The 24,610-nt window shown below is 39.2% G+C and overlaps 1 protein-coding gene across 7 annotated transcripts in view; it reads right to left on the bottom strand.

Annotated features, from left to right (window-relative positions):
* The window catches only part of DENND1A (DENN domain containing 1A), a 501,318-nt gene that overhangs the window by 286,524 nt on the left and 190,184 nt on the right, over positions 1 to 24,610 (bottom strand). The window contains exon 1 of one of the 7 annotated variants that reach the window (XM_035015839.1): positions 11,667 to 13,851. The exons of the other annotated variants lie outside the window; for them this stretch is intronic. Coding sequence (XP_034871730.1) covers positions 11,667 to 11,713 — 47 coding nt within the window. The 5' untranslated portion in view covers positions 11,714 to 13,851. Of the gene's footprint in view, positions 1 to 11,666; positions 13,852 to 24,610 lie in introns of those variants that run through there. 7 annotated transcript variants of the gene reach the window in all.

Genomic DNA, 24,610 nt, shown 5'->3' with positions numbered 1-24,610 from the left:
TTCTTTTTCTTTCTTTTTTAAGTATTTTTATTTATTTATTTTTACGAGAGAGAGAGAGAGAGAGAATAAGCATAAGCGGGGGGGAGCAGCAGAAGGAGAGGGAGAAGCGGGCTCCCTGATGAGCAGGGAGCCCAATGCAGGACTTGATCCCAGGACCCTGGGATCATGACCTGAGCTGAAGGCAGAATGCTTAACCTACTGAGCCAACCAGGCACCCTATTCTTCTTTTTCAAACTTATTTTAGCTAATCCTTTGCCATATAAATCTCCATACAAATTTTAGAATCAGCTTATTGAATTCTAGAAAAAAGCGTAGCAGTATTGCATTGTACTCTACAGGTCAGTCTGGGAAAACTGACATCTTTACAACAGTACCCCACAGAAAACAATATCAGTAAAGGATAGGTATGTATACACACAGACACACTGAGGGACAGATGTATTCTAAGGAATTGGTTTGAGCAAGTACAAAATCTATAGGGCAGGCAGCAGGCTGGAAATTCATGTAAGAGGTGATACTGCATTCTTGAGTCCAAAATGTGTAGGGTAGACCAGCAGGCTGTAAACTCAGAGAGGCTTTCTATGTTATAGTCCTGAGGCAAAATTCTTTCTTCTCACAGAAAGCTCAGTTTTTGCTCTTAAGGACTTTAACTGGATGAAGCCCAACCGTGCCCTGGAGGGTTATCTCCTTTATTTCAAGTGAAGGGATTATAAATGTTAATCACAGCACCACCCAGACTAATGTTTCACCCAAAAACTGGGCACCACAGCACAGCCCAATTGACACGTACAATTAACCATCACAACACCCTTATATCATTGAGTTCTTGAATCCATGAGCATGGCTTAACTCAGATCTTCTTTTAACATTTCTCAGAAATGTTTTACACTTTTCAGTGTCTACATAATGCAAATATTTTGATCAATTTACCCCTAAATATTTCATTTTATTAAATTGAAGTACAGCTGACATAGAATATTAATTTTAGGTATAAGTATTTCATATTTTAATGCTATTATAAATACAGTGTTTTATTAATTTCAATTTATAATTTTAATATCAATTTCCTTACTGCACATCATATACAAACGTAATAGAAATGGATCTCTAAATGTAAGAGAAAAATCTGTGAAATGTCTAGAATATAGGAGAAAAATCTTTGTGTTCTTAGGTTCTGCAAAGATTTCACAAAAAACATGAACCATTAAAGAAAAAATTGAAAAACTGGACTGTATCTTCTAATAAATAAGCACATGAAAAGATTTTCAACATTTTAAGTCATTAGGAAAATGCAAGTTAAAACCACAATGAGACACTACCATTTAACAGTAGGACTAAAATGAAAAAGACACTATCAACAGCTGGTAAAGACGAGGAGCAACTGATTCATATATTGTTGAAAAACTCTGCAGTTTCCTATAAAGTTATTATACCACAAGACCCAGCAATCACAGGTCCATACAAAAGTTTAAACATGAATGTTCATATCTGTCTTATTTACGGTAACCAAAACCTAGAAATAACCCAGATGTCCATCAACAAGGGAAAAAACTGAGATACATCCATACAACAGAATACTACTCAGCAATAAAAAGGAACAAACTATTCATATGCATAACATGGATGAATCACAAAAACGTTATGCTGGGCAAAAGAAGACATAGAAGAGTACATAAAGATGATTCCATTTATGTGAAATCCTAGGAAAGACAAAGCTAATCTGTAGTGAAGGAAAACAGATCTGCAGTTGCTAAGGGCCAAGGCTGCAAGGGGTGACTGAGAAGAGGAGCAAGGAACTTTTCAGGGTAACAGAAATGTTGTATATCTTGACTACGGTAGTGGTTATCCATCTGTATACATTTGTCAAATCTGCTAAACTGTACACTTAAAATTCGTGAGAGTGTGTGTGTGTGTGTGTATCATTAGATCTTCCATTTTGGCATATTGGAAGATTAGTTACTTTGAAAAACATATTGTTCATCCGGCAAAGAGTAAACACTTCAGAGAGCAGAAGATGAAATGGAAACTGGAATTCAGAAAGGTAAATTAGTAATAAAGGTAGCTTTTACCCTGAAGCTCTTTGCCAAACTATGGGCACTTTGAATTCTCAAATGATGGAGATACAAGGCAGAAGTAAAAGGAGGTAAAGCCTAAAAACCTCCTAAGTATACTACAACCTAAATTTAGGTGCTTCAGGGCTACATCTTTAGTGTAAAAATTTAAAAATTTGCATAAACTCTGCCAGCAGAAATGTTCTATTCTGGATGCTATTGCAGGGTGGAAACAAACATCTCCACTGACAATTTCTAACTAAAAGTATGCTCTCACATAGATTTGTAATCCAAATTTACCTACTATGGTCTGATAAAATGGCAAACAGATAATTTACAGAACAGCATAATTATCAGTACCTCTAGGTGATAGCCAGAAGCATAAATGAAATACAGATCTAATGTAGAGGGACTCAAAATTTAACCAAGGCCTCAAAAATTTCCTACAAATACAGCTCTATCGACAACTAAAATAATGAAAAATGGAAAATAAAAAAAAAACCCTATTCAACATGTTTAAAAAATAAAGATTGAAAATGAGTAGAAAACAAAAAAGACTACAAATAACCAAGCAGATCTATCAAAGAATTAAATGGAACCTCACAAAATGAAAAGATGACAGACACATGTAAGGGTAAAATTAGTGAACTGAAAAATAAACCCAGATACATTATCCATACTGTGGCCTAAACAGACAAAGAGAAAAAAAATACATATGAGAAAGAAGATAGTCTACAGACATACCACCCTTCTTCCAACTGGAAAAAGATAAGTAACATAAGAGAGAGTGAAAAAGTCTAACACATTCTAATCAGATTTCTAAAAGAATGTAATAAAAAGGGGCTCCTGGGTGCCTTAGTCGTTAAGCGTCTGCCTTCAGCTCAGGTCATGATCCCAGGGTCCTGGGATCGAGCCCCTCATCGGGCTTCCTGCTCGGCGAGAAGCCTGCTTCTCCCTCTCCCTCTGCCCCTGCTTGTGTTCCCTCTCTCGCTATGTCTCTGTCAAATAAACAAATTAAAAAAAAAAAAAAAGAATGTAATAAAAAGAGTGGAGGTGTGCCTGGGTGGCTCAGTCAGTTAAGTGTCTGCCTTTGGCTCAGGTCATGATCCCAGTGTCCTGGGATCAAGTCCCTCATTGGGCTCCCTGCTCAGCAGGGAACCTGCTCCTCCCTCTGCCTGCCGCGCCCCCTGCTTGTGTGCACACTCTCTCTCTCTCTCCCCCTCTCTCACACACAAATAAATAAATAAAATCTTAAAAAAAATGGAGAAGAGGCAATAGTCAAAGAAATAATGGCTGATAACATTCCAGAATTACTGATCCAGAAATCCCAAACAAGATAAATAATTCTATATCAGCGACAAAGCATTGTGAAATTGTACAACTCCAAAGACAAAACAGGAAGACAGTGAATTCGTTTAAGAGCAACATTTGTGGCAAGTAAATAAACAAGTAAAAGCAAATTAGAAACACAAAAGAACCTCTTTAATAAATAACTAATTGAGACCTATCCTATTGGAGGAATGTTAAAATACTCTTTAAAATCAGACACAATAAAAAAAAATCACTATCTTTAATTCTACTCAACATTGTACTGGAGATATGGGGCAGCACAATTGGATAAGAAAAGGAAATAAAGGATATAAAGAAAAGAGAAAAAAGACAAAATAGTCATTTATAAGTTACATGATTTTGTATCTGAAACACAAAAGAACATATAATAAACTACTAGAATTAATTAGATACACGGGAAAAGATCAATACTTTGAACTGCTAAACAACAGAAAATTAAAGATATATACCCTTTATAAGCCCACAAAAAAATAAGTTCTTAGTGAAAAAATGATCCCAAGATGCACAGGATCATTATGGAATATATTTTTAAATGTTATTAAAAGATATTAAAGTAAGACCTAAATAAACCTGACATCATGTTTAAAGTTGTAAAGACTTGTTAACACAAAGATGTCAATTCACCACAGACCTATCCATATATTCAATGAAAGTCTAATCAAAGTCTCGACATGGTTTTGATGAAACTTTATAATACAAGTCTAAAATTTATTTGGAAGGGTAGGGAACCAAGAAAAGCAAGACATTTTTGAAGAAAAGAAGGTGAGGAAACTTTACTGACAGATATTAAGACTATCGTAATCAATGCAACAAAATATTAGCACAGAGATATACAAATTAGCTGGTAGAACAGAATGAAAAGCCGGAAACAAGATCTGAAGATATAGGAAAACTTGATGTATGGCAAGGTCAGCACCACAAATCCCTAGAGGAATGAATGGCTATTCAAAACATGTTACAGGGGCAACTGGATTTCCAAATGGGGGGAAAAAATTGAAATTGGAACCCAACTTATAATATTAAAAAAAAAAATCCAGGTGGATTAAATATTTAAATGTGAAAGGCAGAAACTTCAAACACCTAGAAGAAAAATAACCCCAGTAACAATACTGAGGATGTTAACAATACATATAACCTAATATCACTCATGAACACAGACAAAAATTCTACACTAAATATCCAACAAAGCCCAGTAATATATAAAAAGGATAAAATATCATTACCAAGTGGATTGGTAGAACATTTAAAATCAACTGGTTATAATTTGCCATTTTAAAAGAATATAGGAAAAAGCCAGATGTTCATAGCAATAGATGCAGAATAAACAGAAAAATTCAACACACATCCATGATAAAACTTCCTCACTTTAAGGGCATCTCTAAAAAAATCTACAGTTCTTATTATACTTTATAGTAAAACACTGAGAACAAGACAGAGATACTCACTCTCACTGCTTGTATTCAACATTCTACATGGCACTGGAGGTCCCACCCAATGCAATGAGGAAGGAAACAGAAATAGAAGGCATAAAAATCCAAAAGGAAGAAGTAAAACTGTCTATATGCAGAGGACATGATGGTTTACATTACCTAGAGAATCTAATAAAGTACTCTAACAGCTAATAACTGAAATTAACAAGGTCACAAGATACAGTGTCAATATACAAAAAATAAACTGTGTGTGTATGTACGGTGGAAAATATATATACACTTTTATATAGCAAACAATTGGCAAATACAATAAAATAAACAACCAATTCTGTTGATAGCACTGTAAAATAAAAACAAAAATAAAAAAAAAACCATACCTAGGAATAAATGTAACAAAAGACATGTAAGATCTTTAAAATGAAAAGTAAATATACAGCTGAAAGAAATTAAAGACATAAATGGAGAGATATGCCATGTTCATAGATTAAAAGATTTAATATTGTTATGTCATCTTCTCTCTAAACTGAGCTATCGATTCAATACAATTCCAATCAGATGTTTTTGTAGAAACTGGCAAGCTGATTCTAAAATATACATGGAAATGCAAATATAAAGTAATCTAGAAAAAGACCACAGTTGGAGCATATGTACTACCAATCTTCAATATTCACTCCAAAACTACAATACTCAAGACAGTATGGCATAAAGATAAATATAACAATGGCACAGAAGAGACTCACACTTATACCATCACTGCCAAGGCACCTCAGCAATCCAACAAGGAAAACAGGCTTCACAACAAACAATGCCGAAAGACTGATAAACAGATGGGAAGAAAAAAAATGAACACTGAACCCCCACCTCATTCCAGGTACAAAAATCAATTTAAGATGGACCATAGATGTAAACACAAAAATTAAAATTATGAAGTTTCTAGATGAGAACATAAGAGAAAACGTAACAGCATGACTTGGGGGTAAGCAGAAGTTTCTTAGAGCAGAGATGCATAAACCATAAAGGGAAAATATTAATAAACTTCATCAGCATAAAAAACCTGCTTGTCAAAAGAGACTATTAAGAAAATGCATAGGCAAGCTCTAGACTGGGAGAAAATATCTGCACAATATATATATATCTGACAAAGGATCGGTATTAAAATACATAAAGAATTCCTACAACTCAGTAAAGAAAAAGTCAGAGATTTAACTACTTTCTTCATGTGCCAATAAACATATTAAGTGCATATTAGTCACCAGGGAAATGCAAATTAAAACTACAATGAGATACACCCACCAGAATGACTAAAAATAAAGAGACTGACAACATGAAATACTGGTACAGATGCAGAACTGGAACTCTCACACATTGTTGGTGGCAATGCAAAAATGGTACAACCGCTTTGAGGAAAGGTCTGGTAATTTCTTATGAAACTAAATATACAACTATCCTGTGACCCAACACTTTTATGTATTTCCCAAGGGAAATGAAAATATGTGATCATAGAAAGACTTGTATAAGAATGTTCACAGCAACTTTGTTCGTAATAGCCAAATAGTAGAATGGCCCAGCTGTCCATCAACAGGAGAAAGAACAAACTGTGATATAATCATTCAATGGACAAATATTCAGCAACAGAATGAATTGCTGATAAAGCAACAACACCCATGAATCTCAAAAACATCATGCTGAGTGAAAGAAGCCTTACACAGAAGAGCATATATGATTTCATTTATATGAAGTTCTAGAACAGGGAAAACTCCTATGGAAGAAAAGCATAAAAGTAGCTTTCTTTGAGGGACAGGCACAGGGTTTGACTGTGAAAGACCATGAAGGAACTTTCTGGGGTGACGGTAACATTCCACATTTTGGTAAGTGCTTGGACCACACAGGTGTATCCATTTGTTTAAATTCACCAAATAGTTTACCTAAGACTTATACATTTCATTGTACATAACTTTTCCCTAGGAAGGCGGGGCAAGAACGATAAATAAATATTGAATGCTAATTAATAATACATAAGCAGAAGTGTTTAGAGGTGAAGTGTACTAATATCTGCAACTTACTTTGAAATGCATAAAAGATGTATTGATGGATAGACAGACATGTGGTAAAGCAAGTATAGTAAAATGTTAATTTTAAAATCTAGGTGATGAATATATGAATGTTAAATATTGAAGAAAAAAGCACAAAATGAAGAGGGAAGTGATAACAGGGAAATTAAATTTCCTAGGATGAGAGCAAATGGAAGGATGAGAAAAAGAGAACTGAAATAACATGAAACAAATAAATCAAGGAAGAGGGATGTGGGGGTGATTTTAAATAGAGGGGTCAGAGGGGCGCCTGGGTGGCTCAGTTGGTTAAGCGATTGCCTTCGGCTCAGGTCATGATCCTGGAGTCCTGGGATCGAGTCCCACATCGGGCTCCCTGCTCGGCAGGGAGTCTGCTTCTCCCTCTGACCTTCCCCACTCTCATGCTCTATCTCATTCTCTCTCTCAAATAAATAAGTAAAATCTTTAAATTAAAAAAAAAAAATAGAGGGGTCAGAGAAGGCCTCACTAAGAAGGTGACATTTGAATAAAGAAGTGAAGAACAGGTGAGAACAAATCATGTCATTATCTGGAAGAACATCGACCAGATGAAACACAGGGCCCAGTATGGTTGGAGCAGAGGGAGTGAGATGAAAAGTAATGGAAATGAAATAAGGAGAGGTAGATAAGAGGCCACATCACCTTGGGCCTTGTACTGTATAGACTTTTCCTCCAAAAGGAAACCACTGGAGAACTCGGGACCAAGGGGTGGTCTGATCTGACAATTAAAAAAAAAAAAAAATCTCTCTAGGTGCTGTGCTAATTATAGACACTGTCATTCTCTTCTCAAAGTTCTAAGGAAAGAATTAGGCCTTAATGCATATGGTAATCATTTTACATTCATACATGTATCAATTACATTCATACATGTATCAAATCATTACACTGTATACCTTAATACAATGTCATATGTCAATTATATCTCAATAAACCTGGGTGGGGGGGAGTAGGCGGTACATAATGCCTTAAGTATTCCTTTGTAGGTAACGACTTAACTACTCTTCTATCAAGAATGATACTATTAGGGGCGCCTGGGCGACTCAGTCGTTAAGAATGATACTATTTATGTTCCCTCATTGAGAGAATTGAGAAAACAGTCATTTAAATCCTTTTCTGCATTCTGGGATCAGATGAGGAATGCTGTTTGAGAAAAGGTGCAGCTAAAGGTTAAGACTGAAAACCAGGAAACCAGTTATAGTAATCCAGAAAGAAATAGTGGTAGCTTGGGCCAAGGTGGTAGCAGTAAGGTGGAGAGAAGTGATCACATCCTAGATATACTTGAATATGAGCTAAAGCCGAATTTGCCAGTGGATTGGATACAGAATGTGTGAGCCAAAGAGAGAAGTCAAGGACAGCTCTATGGTTTCTGGCATGATCACAGGGAAAGATAGCATTATTATTAACTGAAATGGGGAAGACAGAAAATCAGGAGCTAAATTTTGAGTATGTTATATAAAACTGCCTATTAGACAGCCAAGCGAAGCTGTAGACAGCTTGAGTTCACAGAAAAGTCCAGGCTTGAGATTGATGTTTAATTTTAAGAGCTGTCATATGATACTTACAGCCATCACATGACACTAGATATAATCAAAGGATTAAATATATTTAAAGGAGAAAAGGTCAGTCTGTCCAAGGACTGAGTCCTGGGGCACGTAACTGTTAAAAGATTTGGGGGGCCATCTAAGACTCAGCAAAGGAGATAGAAAAGCCTGGGAGGTAGCTAGAAAACAGGGAAGTAGGGGTCCCTGGAGGTCACATGATGAAAGGTATCAAAATGTAGTTTAACAGAGTGATTTCCCACCTCCCCCTCTAAGATGGGAAAAATAGCCACATGCCTGTACAATGAGGGGAGGGAAGAGGGAGAGAGAGAGGGAGAGAAATAATAATCCTGAATAGAAAGGGGAGAGTTGCTGGAATCACATCTTGAGTCCATGAGAGAGGATGGAATCTAGTGTGCAGATGCAGGGTTTCCCTCTTGCTAAGAATCTGGACAGGAGAAAAAGCAGAATAAATGAACAAACTTGCAGGTGGGTCAGAGGATGTGGAAGTAGCAGCTTACAAAATTTCTATTCTGATTGTTCATTAATAGTGGTGTTTGTTACCGCAAAACAAAAACGAACAAATGAAAAACAACTGGAAATGGTCCATGCAGCCAACAGGAATGGTTTTAATGTCACTGGTCATGTTCTTTAGTAGGGCAGTTGATTCTCAAATATTCATTTTATCATACCTTTACATATGTTATTTCATATGCATCAAATAACATATGTAATAACTATTTATGCATAAAAGTGATAACATGGATAGAAAACCGGAATTGAAGAATGGTTAATTGTACCCTTACATTACACCTATATTATTTTAATTACATATTTACATATTAACTATTTACGAAGAAAATGTTGATACATTGCTTACAGAGTATTTTGGACACCTAAGTTCTCTGGGTAGATGGCATTATGGGTCATTTTCTTCAATTTTGATGCGCTGTACACTTACGTTAGAGCCTAAATATATTCATGACTGAAAAAATAAATTTTAAAAGTAACCATATAAAAATATTGTAAGTATATGAAAAACACTAAAAGAATATGTCATAATTGTTGCATGCAGATGGTAGGGCTGTGTGGGTTTCTTTCTTCTATTTTTTTTTTTAGTATTTATTTAAAGAGAGTGAGAGAGAGAGAACACACAAGCAGGGGGAGGGGCAGAAGGAGAGAGAGAATCCCAAGCAGATCCCACCCTCAGCGCAGAACCCCCATGGGGTTCAATCCTACGACCCTGAGACCACGACGTGAGCCAAAACCAAAAGTCGGAAGCTCAACAAACTACCCCACCCAGGTGCTGCTTCTCCTTTTTCCTACAGCACCTTCAATTTGGTAGGGGAGTAGGATGAGCAATGAGCATGTATTGATTATATAATTGGGAGTAAAATCAAAACAAAATTCCTAGAGCTTTCTGCTTTCCACCTCTTTTAACATTCCCAAAACTGAATTTTGTTTTTAACTAGATTCTAATCTCTTAATAAATGATCACTTGTTTTCTTTGTGATGTCATTGGTGTTGACACTTTATTTTCAGGTATTACATAATAAATAGGTGACCCTGGGTTAAACATATGACTTGAATTTCATTTACAGTTTTGGGACAACTACTTTTGCGTCAGCCCCTTTTGGCTATCAGTAAGTTCCCTACTGTTCCTCTGGAATCAACCTTGAGGCAGCTGGTCAGCATATCAAGAGCTGTCGCTCCACAACCCAGCAGGATGGAAAATGGTCAGGTTTGTTCTCTGTCTAAAAGTAGAGATGCCAAGCATTATGCAACCCTATCAGGGGGGAGGCCTAAGTGGAGTAGACAAGTCTCCTGTCAGCTCAGCAGCCCCTCTGTATGAGGTCTCCTTAATTCCAAGGACTTCTCTTTCCCAACCCTGCCCCCGCCTCTGGCCCCTCTCTGAGCACCAGTGCCCCAGTTTCCAGGTGAGAAGGTATGGTCTTTGTTCTCATGCCTTTTGGATGGAATTGTTGTAATGATCAAGAACTGACTCACATTGGGATCAACTCTGCTCTAAAGCCTTCCCTGTCTTATTCTCCCCAAAGTGATTTCCCTTGGGTCTCTATGCTTGGCCTGGCACCGATTCTGCTTTGCGACTTCTGCACTTGACCTCAGGGAACAAATATCGGAGGCCTCTTACTCCACGCACCCCTCCCCTGGGCACTTCCCCATGTCCTGTTACTAAGTATTCTGCAAATACTCACCTTCCTCTAGCATCAACGCTTACTACCTCCTTGGTATGTGGCCTGCTCAACAATGGCTACTATCCACCCATATATGCAAACCACTGCAGGGGCCAATACTGGCAAATATGTCTACATTATGAACTATATTTCTGATAGTACCTACCTCTCCTAATCTTTGGCCACACTCATGAAAGCTGGAAAATGTCAGAATTTCTAATGAACTTGAAAAACCAAGGTTTCCTCAAGCCAATGATCTAAAATTAACTGGAGTAGTGGGAAATGGGGTCTTAGAAAGGGAAAATTAACATTTGTTCAGCAGCTATTATGTGCCAGACATTTACCACACAAGCTATTTAATCCTTGCCACAGCTCAATGAATTAAGAATTACTACTACAGGAGGGCACCTCGGTGGCTCAGTTGGTTAATTAACCGACCCTTGATTTCGGCTCAGGTCCTGATCTCAGGAGCCTGCTTAAGATTCTCTCTCTCCCTTTCTCTCTGTCCCTCCCCCACCCTGCTCATGTGCTCTCTCTCTCAAAAAAAAAAAAAAAAAAAATTACTGCTACAGATGGAGAATAGGTAGCACTTGGTAGAACAAGTTTTGAACTCAGGTCTTTCTGATTTCAGATTAATGCTCTTTTCATCAAACCATGCTGACAGCCAAACTCCAAAATACTTATGAGCTTCCCAGTTCCTTACCTAGCTATGTAAATAATACTCAGATTCATAAACACTTATCTTTGCTAATTAAAAAGCATACATTTAACATTATAAAGACTAAGATAAAGTAATTACAGAGCATTCTGATGCAAGAGATTTTGGCTTGTTTTGTTCTGTTTTTTTTTTTTTATACCACCAACCAAATTCTCTACCAAGGCACATGCATTATGATTTTTGAGGGCCTTTTGCTCAGTTAACACGGGAGACATCACTATCAGAGTTTGAATGCCAAATTTGCAAACCTGAGTTCAACAAAACTATCACTCCAGGGAACCCTTTCTGCTCACTCACCAGCCAGAGAAAGATAACCCCAAAGTGCAGCTGCCCTGTTGAATCATCTAAAGGTGGCTTATCTAAAAAAAAAAAAAAAAAAAATTCAGCATCATATAAATTTGGCTTTATTTAGTCTCTCCTTGACATTGCCACTGCCAAACCTGCTCTGCCTCTGAAATCACTAATTCAGAATCCCCACTTTTGAAACTAGCTTCTTCCTATCCTTTGTGTTTGCTCATCTCACAACTCCTCCCTACAAAGGGTTTTTTTTTTTAAACCCTTTGTCCTTCACTGCTGCCTTAGCTTAGCTTAGTTCTGTGGTCCATCATGAAAGGCCCATGTTTCTTTCCCTTTCATCTCATATGCATGGAAAACACCTAATCCCTGAATGAATACAACTATTTACCTTCTTTGTGCCTACATTTAGGCTGATAAGCATGGCTAGGGAATAAATTCCCCCCAAACATACTGTATCTCTAAAAATTCTACATTTATAGAATCTACAGCATCAACTAAGCCTTCAATACCATCCAGCAGTTCTGTTTTCACTAGTCAGCCTACATAACTATTTTACATCTTCTCCATTCTCCACTCAAACACCTCATCTCCATACATGTTCTTCTTCCTTCTCAGTGTCTGATCTCACCACCTACTTCATCAAGAAAATAGAAGCTAACAGACAGGAATTGCCTCAACTTTCCAAAAACACATTCATTCAATAAATATTAAACACCACTGGATGGCTGGGCTCTGGAACCAGATCACTTATGTCCTTATTCTCACCTTGTCCTTTGGGTGAGTTACTTTGTGCTTCTGTTTATTCCTTTCTAAATTGGGGATAAGAGTGGCACCAACCTCACAGGATTGTATGAAAGTTAAATAATATATCTGGAGTATTTAGAATGGTGTGTGGCACAGAGTAAGCATGCCATAAATAGCAGCCATTATTACCACCATGATTACATGGCCAGACATTGGATGTACACAAAAATGTATGCCCATCTCTTCCTCCTCCCCTTCTGTTGAAACACAGGAAATGTCTCTATCTCCTCCATCTCAAGCCAATACTTCCCTTCTTTTAACTGGGTTTAAGAGAGGATAAAAACAAAACCAATACAGCCTAATGTGAGAAGACTTGGAAGGCAAAGTACGAGCCCAAGGTCAAAAAGCTGTTAAAATGTAGAGCTGAACTTAGACATCAAGTCCAGCTCTCTAACTACATCATTCTGCCTTCCGAATTTCCATCGTATTTGACAGAATGTTCTACCAAAATACCTCAACTTCTGCTACAGAAGTGAAGCTCAGATTCGACACGTGAGAACTTCCCCCAAAGTTAAATGTGGGCTTTGAAAGGCCTGAACCTACAAGTATGCATGAAACACTCTAAATGGAAGAGGGAGTACTGAATTCTGAAGGTGGTCAGGGAAGGTTTCCTAGCCTATAGGATGCCACCGGGAATACTGTGAACAGAAGTATGCAGAAAATCCCTGGCCGAGAGTTAACAAGGGGCAGGGAAAGCCTTGATGGTGAGAAAAAGTTAGAGCTGCTACCGGCAGGAAATCTCCTGGACATGACAAAATCTGTTTAATAAAAAAGGAGAACATATTAAAACTATTTGGCATGTGGGCTTGAATCAAACAGTACAGCATGAAAGTCTGGAGATCACCTGAGGACTAAAAGCAGCGTCCCTTCAAGTAGGGAGTTAAGAGTTCCAACAGCTGTCAAGGAACCCCGATCCTTCAAATACTATTAAAGAGGCAATATAAAAGAACTTTAAGAAGTAACTGTGGAGGTGGCAGATAAGAGATTTCACTATGTTCAGAACACCTGGAATCACTTAAGAGACATCTGTTATCATCTGGGAATCAGAGATTAGAGCGCAGGACCACTGGTTTAGGTCAATTCAGAATAACATTTCCATTTCTTCACAGCAACTGTTCATAGGAGTAGGGCAATGGGACTTCGGGCTTTTCATCATAGCTTTGCACAAACTCCTTACTATGGCATTTCAAACTATATAGTTTTCCCACAAATCGCAGTAAATACAGTGAATAAATTTTAAAATTTGAACTAAAGATTAAGAGTGAAAACGTGAAAAGCCTGGGCTATCCTAAAGCATCACAATCTGCCAATAATTCCTATATATATGATATTTAATTCTAGCAATAATGAGAGGATAGTAATTTGTTGATTAATTAATTAATGAATGTTACTATCTCTAAACTGAAGTTTGGAAGTGGATATTTTGCCCAGGAAGTGAACTATTATGAACTATATAGTTCATAAAAGATTAACTGAGATTTGACTCTAAGACAGGACTCTGCCATTCTGCTTTTTCATACAGGGAGAGGAGGTTAAAAATAAATCCTAAAATGATGTCCCTCTTTAAAGCTAGACCAATGGCTTACACATAAAAGCTATCTAGAAACTGGAATTTACTTCTGAAATTACTTTAAAACTAGTGTGTATAATTAGAAGCAGTCTTGCCTAGCAAGCATGTTAGAATTGATCAAGTAAAGAAAAGACAAAGTAGCAGCATTATTATCTGCTGGAGGATATAGAGGCAGCTGGATCAGCCTGGGTGGTAGTAGCCCAGTGCTCACCCTCGAACACTCCAAAAAAGTCATCCTGGTGGGCTGGTCCTCTTGAATTTTCGCTGAGCCTGCTTCAGTCACAGACATGAGCCCCAGTAGTGTGGGAGGCTGTGCAGGTGGCATCCCCCAGGCCACCGTGGCTCACCATGGCTCACCAGGTCAGGAGGACAAAACCTCTCAGAGCCAGCCCTCCTTGGAGAGAGAGCATGCTGTGGCATGAGAAAAGCAACATGATCTCATACCCTGCCCCATGCCTATACGTTACCACAACTATAAAAATGGTGAAAACTGGGCTGGGGGCAGGGGGACAGATAAATTGAAAATGGATTCCCTCTTAGGCTCTCTCTCCATAATAAAAGTCTTCAGGTTGGTTGCCAGGAACAAACATTTCTCAGCAACAGATTTTACTGACTTCCTAAAAATTCTTTTTTCACTCACTTCTAAAATATATTTTGTTCACAATTTAGCTTTTCTGGATGAGCAAGAGAAATGAGAATACAAAATTGTCGCAAAAAGTAACTCTGTGGCTTAGAGACCCTGGGTTGGGAGCATATCTCATCAGCATAAGGTTCTAACACTCGTATAAAAACTGCCTTGGTCAGACCATCCTAAAAGGGACTGGGAGCTACCTGAAGACAGAAAGTACAACTCATTCATTCATTCACCCATCCAAAGAACTTCCTTCCCCTGCTTCCTTCACGTAAATGCCTGAATAAGTAGGTACTTAATACACACTTGGTTAATGAGTAAGTAGAATTATTTAGCAAATGACCTAGAGTCGGTTTTCAAATCTCTGGATTGAAATTAAGCTAAATCCAACCTAAGATACCAGACTCCAGGGTCATCAGCTATAGGACTGGAGCTCGGGGAAATCAGTGCCAAAGCACTGGATCTTAATGCCCACAAGAAATGCCCCTCAAGAGCATGACTTGCACTGCCCGGGACCACTCCAGGGAACATCCTCTTTGAGGACTTAGGTGAATTTAGCCACTACCTAAAGCACAGCAGAGAACAGCAAATGTTCATCCATTCCTTTCACAAAGACACTGTGAGCAATTCCAGAGAGTGGTGGAAAGACACTGCATAAGAACAAGGGAAATTACCTCTCCTGCAATCATTGTTTTTCAGTTAGCATCCTCCCAGATCGATACTCCTGGGTCAAATTAAATCTGATCATGTAGAGAGGGGACCCATGGACAACACTTAACCTTCAAAGAGGAAAGAACACTTACGATGCCCATTTGCTTTTACAGGTTCCCATACGGTAACGGTATTAAGCTCTCATTCTCAGCATTAGCCGAAAGACTGTTCAAAGCCTTGAAGGGGGTGTGTGTTGGGGGGGGGGTCGAGGCGTCACAGATGCCGTGAGAGCTGGAAGACCGCTGTGGTCACAGCCCATCAGTTTCTTGCCTGCGGTTTCCTTTCATTCTCAGAGTCAATTTAAATTACTAATAATCAGGAAACCTACATGACAAGACATCTATTAAAGACAACTACTAATAGAATCAAAACTACATATCAAATCGGATCATGGTTCGACTCGCTCCTGGGTTATAATTTAAGCTTGCTTGAAGTACAAACGAATGCAGTGGACGCACTGCTCCGAAGAACAAAATTAACTGCCTTTGTGAGTTCTTCCAACTCGCAAAACTCCTTCAGGGAAGTCACTGCTTTGTTAACAAACAGTAGCCACTTAAAATCCCAGATGCTCTTAGTATCGCATACATTCTTGGTGGGATGGAGGCATGAAGGATACATGTTTAGGTAAACTCAATAAACTATGTCAATGATTTTAAGCCAGGGCCACCTTACTGTCATCATATGAACCACAAATGCAAATGTGTGATCTAGTTTTTAAGTCTGATAAAAGAACTTTGAGGTGGTGAGTGAAGGAATGTGGCTACTTTTTACTTGATTCTTCTCAAATTAATTGAGAAGCCACTGGATTAGTCCGGTGGCCCAGATACTACTCTCAGATCTGGCCAAATAACCTTGGCAGGGAACACCTTCTCTGGGCTTTCCTGGTAAACTGAGGAACAACTGGGATCAGATACCAAATGTGGCTGTAAATTTCCTGAAGAATGCAGAGTGTCATGCTCACCATTGTAGTCCCAATACTTGTTTATTGGAAAAAATGCATGGGGTACATATCATGGGTCAAGTTCTGACCAGAGATATATACAGTGTAATGCATTTAACCCCTGCAACAATCCTGAGAAAGGATTATCCCCACTTCATAGATAAGGAAAGGGAGCTCAAAAAGAAAGCAAACCAGCTAGCTGTGCAAGATCACACAGCTACGGGTGGAGTGGGGATTTGAACCTAGGTTTGCCTAACACCAAAACCTAACTCCCTTTTTACTAAGAGAAAAATAAATATTTCTTTGAAATTGAATTATTTTATCTTACGTACACTGCACATGTCCCAAATCATTTTAGTCCATTCAAGAAAAGAGAATATAGCATTTTTAATTCCTAAACCCAATTTTAATTTAGGGCTTTCACAGCTTGTTTCCATGTATGGAATTTTGAGTAATAGTGGACGGAGCACTGCAGGAGCCAAGGGCTCCTGGAGGTTGCCTGTTAGCCACTCCTTTCCCTCAAAGCTTTTGCCAGAGTACATAGTTTATTCCCTGCCATTCTAATCCATTTCTGAGATGCCAAGCAGTGTGTTGTTGGAATGGCCCCTATCCCTCCAGCATGCACGGTCCAAATTTTTGTAAAGCAGCTACAAAGGCAATTTTGGAAACATACAACTCTTAACAGCTCTCCCATCTGGTTTTCACAAGGGCTCCTTCCTCCATAAGCCTACAGAAGTCACCGTCAGCTCCTGTTTTCTGGGAAACTAGCAGTCTTTTCATCTTGCTGGGTGTATGTTATGTCTGTCTGTCAGCAAATTGGGAAATGGCCTCCATCCTGACAGATACAAAGCCTTAAAAGCACATACACTAATGTGAAGGAAAAAAGGAAATTTTTCTGGTTTTGGACTCTGGCTATTTGCTCTTTACAGCTTATGTGTCAAGGGAATGGGATTTCCCAGGTAGATGTACTAATGTAAAATGCATTAGTGTTAAGGTGGGGGCTCCCAATCCACCCAGGGCCAAAGGGTTAATACAAAATGACAGAATTTAATGACTGCTATTATGGTTGCCAGGCAACCCAGAGAAGGTGTGCCATAAAGGCCTAATTAATGAATGAGGTAGCAAGAGTTTCTGTTAAGTTGGTAAGCAGTTCACAGTTCACCATTGGTTGGCTTTGCCCAGATGGTAACACTCTTAAGCTTTCTTAGCTCCACTGAGCAGCAGAAAAATAATGTGATTATAGTTGCAGCTCTGGCTAAAGTTCTGACATCCTTCCCATACTCAGTGCAATTTCTCAAGGCAGTTGAAACAAGAGTCTCCTACAAAGATTCACATCGAGGATTATATGTTTGCATTTGATTCTTCATACATTCCAGGTCCAGAGGAACACCGGAATGATTATTTCCTGGGCATTCTTTCGTTGCAACAACATTAAGAGCAATCAAAATTGGAGGCCAAAACTGAACTGGAACTACGGCTTTGGAGAGAGAAAAAAAAAAAAGTTTTCAAACGAGAACCCAGATGACATCAACAAAGGCCTACATTCGGAGTACCCATGACTGGCCAAGGTCTGTACAAGTGCTTCGCATCCACCATCTCAGTCTCCACGGCCTATAAGGTAGGACTCACCACCCTCACTGCATAAGCTAAAGCTCTGTGAGGCCAAGTACCCTAGTCAGCATCACATGCACTGCCAGAACGTGGCTTCCGGGTTAGGGTGGACACCCTACCCCGACTCCCGGGTCCATTCTCTCCACAGGGCACCATTCTGCCACTGCGATGGATGACAATCATGATGACAGATGCCCTCCAGAGAGCAGAAACAGAGCTGGTACTCAATATCTATTATTTTATATGACCTTAATCCTCGTAACAACAGAGATTCTGCTGGTGTTATTAAATCCCATTTTAAAGAGAAGGAAAATGAAGCCCCGTTAAGTATTTGCCCAAAGTCACAAATCTGGTCAATGAGGAAACCGACACTTGAACTCAAGTCTGTGGATTCAAAGCCTTCCCCCTTTTCACTGTGTGCCTCACTGCCTCAGTCACTACCGCAGCTCTTAATTAAAGGCTAGCTCTAAGTTCATTTTCATCCTGAAAATGGACAATATACTCAATTACTCTGTTCCCTCCATGCCAGGATCATCAATTAAATATGTGAACTTTTCTTTACAGACTGTACCTTCTACATCAAAACGTAGCTCAGAATCACCATGTATGCAAATAGGGGAAGGTCCCCGAGAGCAGTGTAATAGATTAGCAAAAGAGGAAAAAAGGTTTCCCTCACCCCAACCCTCAGCTAAGTCTTAAAGAAAACAGAAAACAAGAGGGGCTGGGGGTGACAGGAGGCAGCTGTCTCAGATGGCCTGAGCTCCAAGGGAAATTGCTCTTATTCTTTAATGGAAGAAGGTCCGCCCATGCTGAGGGGCCAAAGCGGGGGAGGCCCCAGATGAACAAAGGTAAAGAGAAGAGGAAGAAAGATTGGTCTGAGACCAGCTAAAGTGTTCTCATTAATGGGCCTGCAACTTCAAATGTCATCAAAGTAGAGGACCCAGTGCAGTCTAGCAAAAGATCAGAAGAATTGCCCCTCCGATCCTTTCATTCAGCAAAATACAGTCTTTTTACTAGGCCCAGCAACTAATACAATGTTCACCTTTCTATCAGGGCTATTCAAAATACATTCAAACTATTTTCAGACTCATCTTGGCAGAATTAACTTTATCATTTTTTTATGGTTTGGTCCATGATTATTTACAACTGATTCTTGCTTATCACTGGCAAGTTTCAAAATCCAAGACTGGCTGCTGCCACCCCAGTTTATGTGTGGGCTATCTCAGGCCTGTGGTTTGTGACTGTACACTTGGGATACACAAAAAATGAGAGTTTAAGCAAAATGGAATGAGAAGACTAAATAGCCACCTTTGCCCAAAAGAAATGGCATTCATTCATTCAACAAACACCCCACGAGCATTTAAGAGACAAAAATGCTAGAATTCAAGTATAAAAACCAGGACTTCTCGATTATAAGACTTCTGGATCATAAATGATACTCCTTCCAAGTACGTAAGTGAGGGCCTGTCTCTTGCCTTAGACGGCAAGCTTGCTCGCTCGCTTGCTCACTAACCACCCACCTCAACCCCTCCTCTACTCTTCTGCCCTAACAGCGGTCAGGAGAGGCTTGGGACCCGCATCAGCTCCTCCACACTGGAGGAAAAATGATTTTCTCACACACAGATCTGATGATGTCACTCCCTTCCTTAAGATTCTCCAGGTCACTCTTCATGGACTTCAGGTTCAAGTCCAAAAGCCACAACATGGCATGTGAGGTCCTTGCTCTCAGGCTCTCCCCACCAGAGGCACTCTGCTCTGGGCACAGTAAAGGCATAGCCACTAGGCAGAAGCACCATGCTGCCTTGCTGTTGGGCCTCTGCCTGTGTGATTCAATCTGCCTGTAATGCTCTTTCTATTCCCCATTCCTACAGACCAGCTCCCCAGCTCCCTGGGCTAACACTCTCACTTGCCCGGTCAGTCTCGTTTTACTTCCTACCTTCCCCCAACCAGGGCTTTCCTCCTTCACCCACTTAACACGTTGAAACTGTTGGCTTGCCCACACTCTCCCACAAGAACGCCTCCTCTCTGCGTTGCCTGCCTCGTGTAGAACACAGTAAATGTTTACTGAATGAGGGAATGGACCATAACTAACACTAACCGTACTCTGGTACGATCTTTGCTTGCTGCCCTGATTGTTAAAAAAGAAAATCCCAAATGTTCCTTCCTTCCTTCCTTCTTCTCAAAGACACTGAACTAGTCTAACCTTTGTAGTCTCAGCAGTTGGCGCTCACTCCCATTTTTAAAGTCAATTGAGCTGCTCCAATTAACCTGCATTTCTCATCCTAACCTCTAGAGTTGGAAACTGAGAGCCACAATATAAAGCAAGCACCGCTCATCAGAGGAGACTGAAGAGAGGGAGGGTCCAGGTCACACATGTGGAGCATCTAATCAACTTCTAAAACCACAGATACCTAAACTTTCCTCCTAAGATGCTAGTATGAATTCCATCCTTTAGTGGTACTGAAAAATAAACACTGCATTCTCAATGCTGGCTCCAGGCCAAATCTGTCTTCAACTCTGGCACTGAGAGTTAACCACCTGGAGTGAGGGCGAGGAGAGGGGAGGAAAAGAGAGAAAGGGAAGAGAAGACAGAGAAGCACAGAATGGCAAAAAAAATTCATTGAGTAAACTTCAGAAGAAAAGCCGGGTTGATTTAAAATGAACACTAGGATGCAGACAGGAGGTGGCAGCATGGACTTGAGGTCTGAGCATCAAAATGCCTGGCCAGGCCTCCTCAGTCTTTCCTTCAAGGCTTGGCCACAGAGGCTGGATCATAACCTCTCTGAGCCTGGGGATGAGCAACTCACCTTTGTTAGTCTACAGGATGGTCTAGGAATAAAACGACTAAGACAATGAGCAATTCTTAAGAGAATCAAGCTGTAAAAAACACAAATTATCCTTAAGTGTTTTGATAGGGGGTACACAATTGTGAAAAAATGTGAACTTGCGTTCTAATTTAGACTAATATTCTAATTCGGTTTCTAATGGTTCATGAACATGAAACTGGCTTTATCATAGACTATTTCAATCCGGCTCAAAAGCCATTAACAAATGCATCTTCACGAAAGTTCTTAGCAAAAAGAAACTCAAAGGCAACTCTTCATTTCTGAAATCTCATTTTCAATGAGTTCTAAGTTTATAGCACACGGTCCCTGCAATTGTGATGCCATTCAGGATGCAATGATACCAATTCTGTCCCAAGCCTCACTAATTGTTAAAGCTTTGGATATAGCTAGAAATTTAGAACCTGCATATGAAACTCGTTCATGACCCTCATTATATTTTTGCTCAAAAAGTTGGAATATTAGTGCACAATTGTGAGTTAAATGCTAAAATTCAGTGACATTCAGAGACAGAATTTACAAAGCCTTTTAAGACCTTTAAAAGCTGAATGGCTCAGGTCTTTGATGTGACTGAATGCTTTGCAAACCAACTTGAGAGAAGTTTCCTTCTCTCCAGTATGCAAAGGCAGCTGCCCATGACTACAGGTTCTAGAGTGTGATTTGGAAGCATTTTAGCATCACACTCCTCATAATTCAAATGCTGGTTTGTGTCTGTCTTTATAGGTCATTGTCGGCCAGATGGAAAATATTAAGGAAAAGATATTGCCACGAAACCAGCAGGCTTGGTCCACAGTTGCAAGGCCCCAGTTAAGCAGGAGCAGACCTGCAGGAGGGCTCTGCTCAGCTAGGAGTGTAACTCTGGCGCATCCTTTCTCTGCTGAGCGGCAGGAGGGCCCCAGGCCAGCTGAGAGCGGTCACTGTGCCAAACAGACTGTGCGAGTCTCACTGCTCGGATGCTTCCAGAGAAAGAGGGAGAATCGATGGGTTCCTTTGTAAACAACTTCTTGTGCTCTCAGGCTGTGACTGACTTCAAAGGTGACATAACTTAATCCTGTCACAAATTATGCCATGGAAATCTTGAGACAGTTTTCTTCCTGAGGAAATACCTATGGGGTCACTTAAAAACTGGATTCTCACAGGTAAACAGCAAACGACAAAAGAAAAACCAAATGCAGCTTTTGGCAAGTAAGAAAAACTGCACAGCCGAATATAACTTCTACTCACCATTTAAAACCATTTTCAGTAAAATCTTGCTGGATATTAGCAAATACAGATCTTAAATATTAAAGTTTGTGTTGCAGTAGGACATTTCTTCATATGCTCATCTCCAGTAACAGGTCCTGATTCACAGTACTGACTCACCCTCAAATATTTTTTTTTTAATAAAAAGTTTTAATTGCTAATAATGGTTAAACATTATTAAAAGCTCAGTCTCCAACAGGCATTCTTCTGAAGACTTGGGTGTATTAAATTTCTGGGAAAAGTCTTTTTTTTTTTTTTTAATCAAGAAAAGCTCTCACTTAGAAAGGATATAAGGTAAGTGACACCATCAATATTCCCTTTACACAACGGCCTAGAATATTTAATAATAACTTGCCTAAAATTTAATCCAGGGCTGACTGCAAATCCAGATTCTTCCACTCCTCCATGCTGCCTCTCCACTTCATTTGAACAAACTTTAGCCGATCCAACCATGACGATTTCCGAAGTGCACTAGACCATGAAGCCCTTGAGGACAGGGATAGAGTTTTATTCACAGCTAAATCCCTAGGACCCAGCGCAGAGCATGAGCAAATGAAAAAAATGAATGGAGAGAGTAGAAGGAAGTGAAGAGAGTAGAAAGAAGAGCCTCAGGCTTTTCCCCCGTACCCATATGCAAGCACCCATGATAGGTAGTGTTGAATTAGCATCCAAGTGTCATAAGAGAGAATATAGCACTTGGGTGGTTCCTGGTAACTGGAAAAAATAAATCAGTGCATAAAGAAGAAATCTTGAACATGGATTTTTATTCTAGGATCCAGAGAGTATAGAAGGGGTTCTGAGAAAACCCTGAAAAACTTTAGAAGGACATCCAAAAACACTTTTTTGGAGATAGTTCCTGGAGCTTTCAGCAGATTTTCAAAGGATTTCCATCACCCAAAAGGTCAGCTCCATGAAGTACTGAAATTGGAGAAGACTATCTGGGAGAGCAGAGTGGGAAAGACCAGGGACTCTGGTGCTCGGGGGGCCTGTATTCAAGTCATACTCTCTGAGCAGCCACTCAACATTGGTCAGGTCACTATCACTCTGAAGGACAGTGTTGTCATCTATTTTCCCTGAAACTATTCTCATTTAGTCAATTAAGAGTAAATACCCAGAAAACATCCTCTTTTTTCCAGAGTGTATACTACAAAGCATCATTTTAAATATCAAGCTAAAAGTTAATATCCATACTTTAGACTAGATTTTGAGGTAAAAGAAGTTGAACTGGGGCGCCTAGGTGGCTCAGTCGTTAAGCGTCTGCCTTCGGCTCAGGTCATGATCCCAGAGTCCTGGGATCGAGCCCCCCATCGGGCTCCCTGCTCCGCTGGAAGCCTGCTCCTCCCTCTCCCACTCCCCCTGCTAGTGTTCCCTCTCTCGCTGTCTATCAAATAAATAAATAAAATCTTTAAAAAAAAAAAAAAGTTAAACTGTATTCTCATATGCATAGCAAAACAAAAGAAATTCAAAAATGCCTATAACACTAACTGAAAGAAGGAAACATGGATTCTGTCTCAAAACTTATCCATCTGTACAGAGAACCCTTGCAGATCCTCCCAGATGTATCTTTTGAAGCTGTTTGACATCATAATTACAAAACGGCATAAGGGCCATGAGATCACAGACAGATGAAGAAGACTCAAAGAACAAACATCAAGAAACAGTCTTTCACTTGCTAAAGACCTTAAATGATAGGTAAAAAAAACAAAGATTATGAATTAGAGTGAAATTAATGAAAAATTATAATTTTTCTAACTACCATGTACAGTTAAAAAATTTAAAAATTGTTTAATTAAAAAAATCCAACAACAACGAAAACAAGAAAGACACATTTAGGTCTATCTAAGAAAGTATGTATGGGAGTTGGATGCTGAAAACCTTAAAACACCAAAGAAAGAAATTAAGGAAGTCCTAAATAGATGGAGAAATGTACTGTGTCCATGCACTGGAAGACTCAAATACTGTTAAAATGTCAGCTTCTCCAAAATGATCAGCTCAGTATTAATCCAAATCCTAGTAGGATTTATGCGGTAAGGCAAAGGAACTAGAATAGCAAGCACAATTTTGAAAAGAACACAGCTAGAAGAATCATGGTATCTGATTTCAAGACTTATTATAAAGCTACAGTAATTAAGACAGAATGGTATTGATAGACACACAGACCAGTGAAACAGAATAGAATCCAGAAATAGACCCACCTAAGTACAGTCAATTTTTGGAAAAAGGTGCAAAGGTAATACAATAGAGAAAAGATGGGACTTTTCAACAAATGATGCTGGAACAACTAGACATCGACGTGCAAAGAAAAAAAAACAACTCTCAACCTCATACCTTAAAAAAAATGCATCACAGACCTAAACGTAAAATATAAAACTTCCAAAAGAAAACAAAGGAGAACATCTTTGTGGCCTTGGAGTTAGGCAAACAGTTTTTAGATATGACACTAAAAGTATGATCAATAAAAAACATATTAAACTTTATCAAAATTATAACCTTTGGCTTTGTAAAAAAAGACTGTGAAGAGAATGAATAGACAAGCCACAGACAGGGAGAAAATATCTGCAAATCACAACTGACAAAGGATTTGTATCAAGA

The sequence above is a fragment of the Mirounga leonina genome, unplaced genomic scaffold, assembly GCF_011800145.1.
Source record: "Mirounga leonina isolate KUSES-001 unplaced genomic scaffold, KU_Mleo_1.0 Mir_170, whole genome shotgun sequence".
Classification (NCBI taxonomy): Eukaryota; Metazoa; Chordata; class Mammalia; order Carnivora; family Phocidae; genus Mirounga; species Mirounga leonina.
Note: the sequence above shows the minus strand (reverse complement) of the source record. Positions and strands in the feature narration are given on the sequence as shown.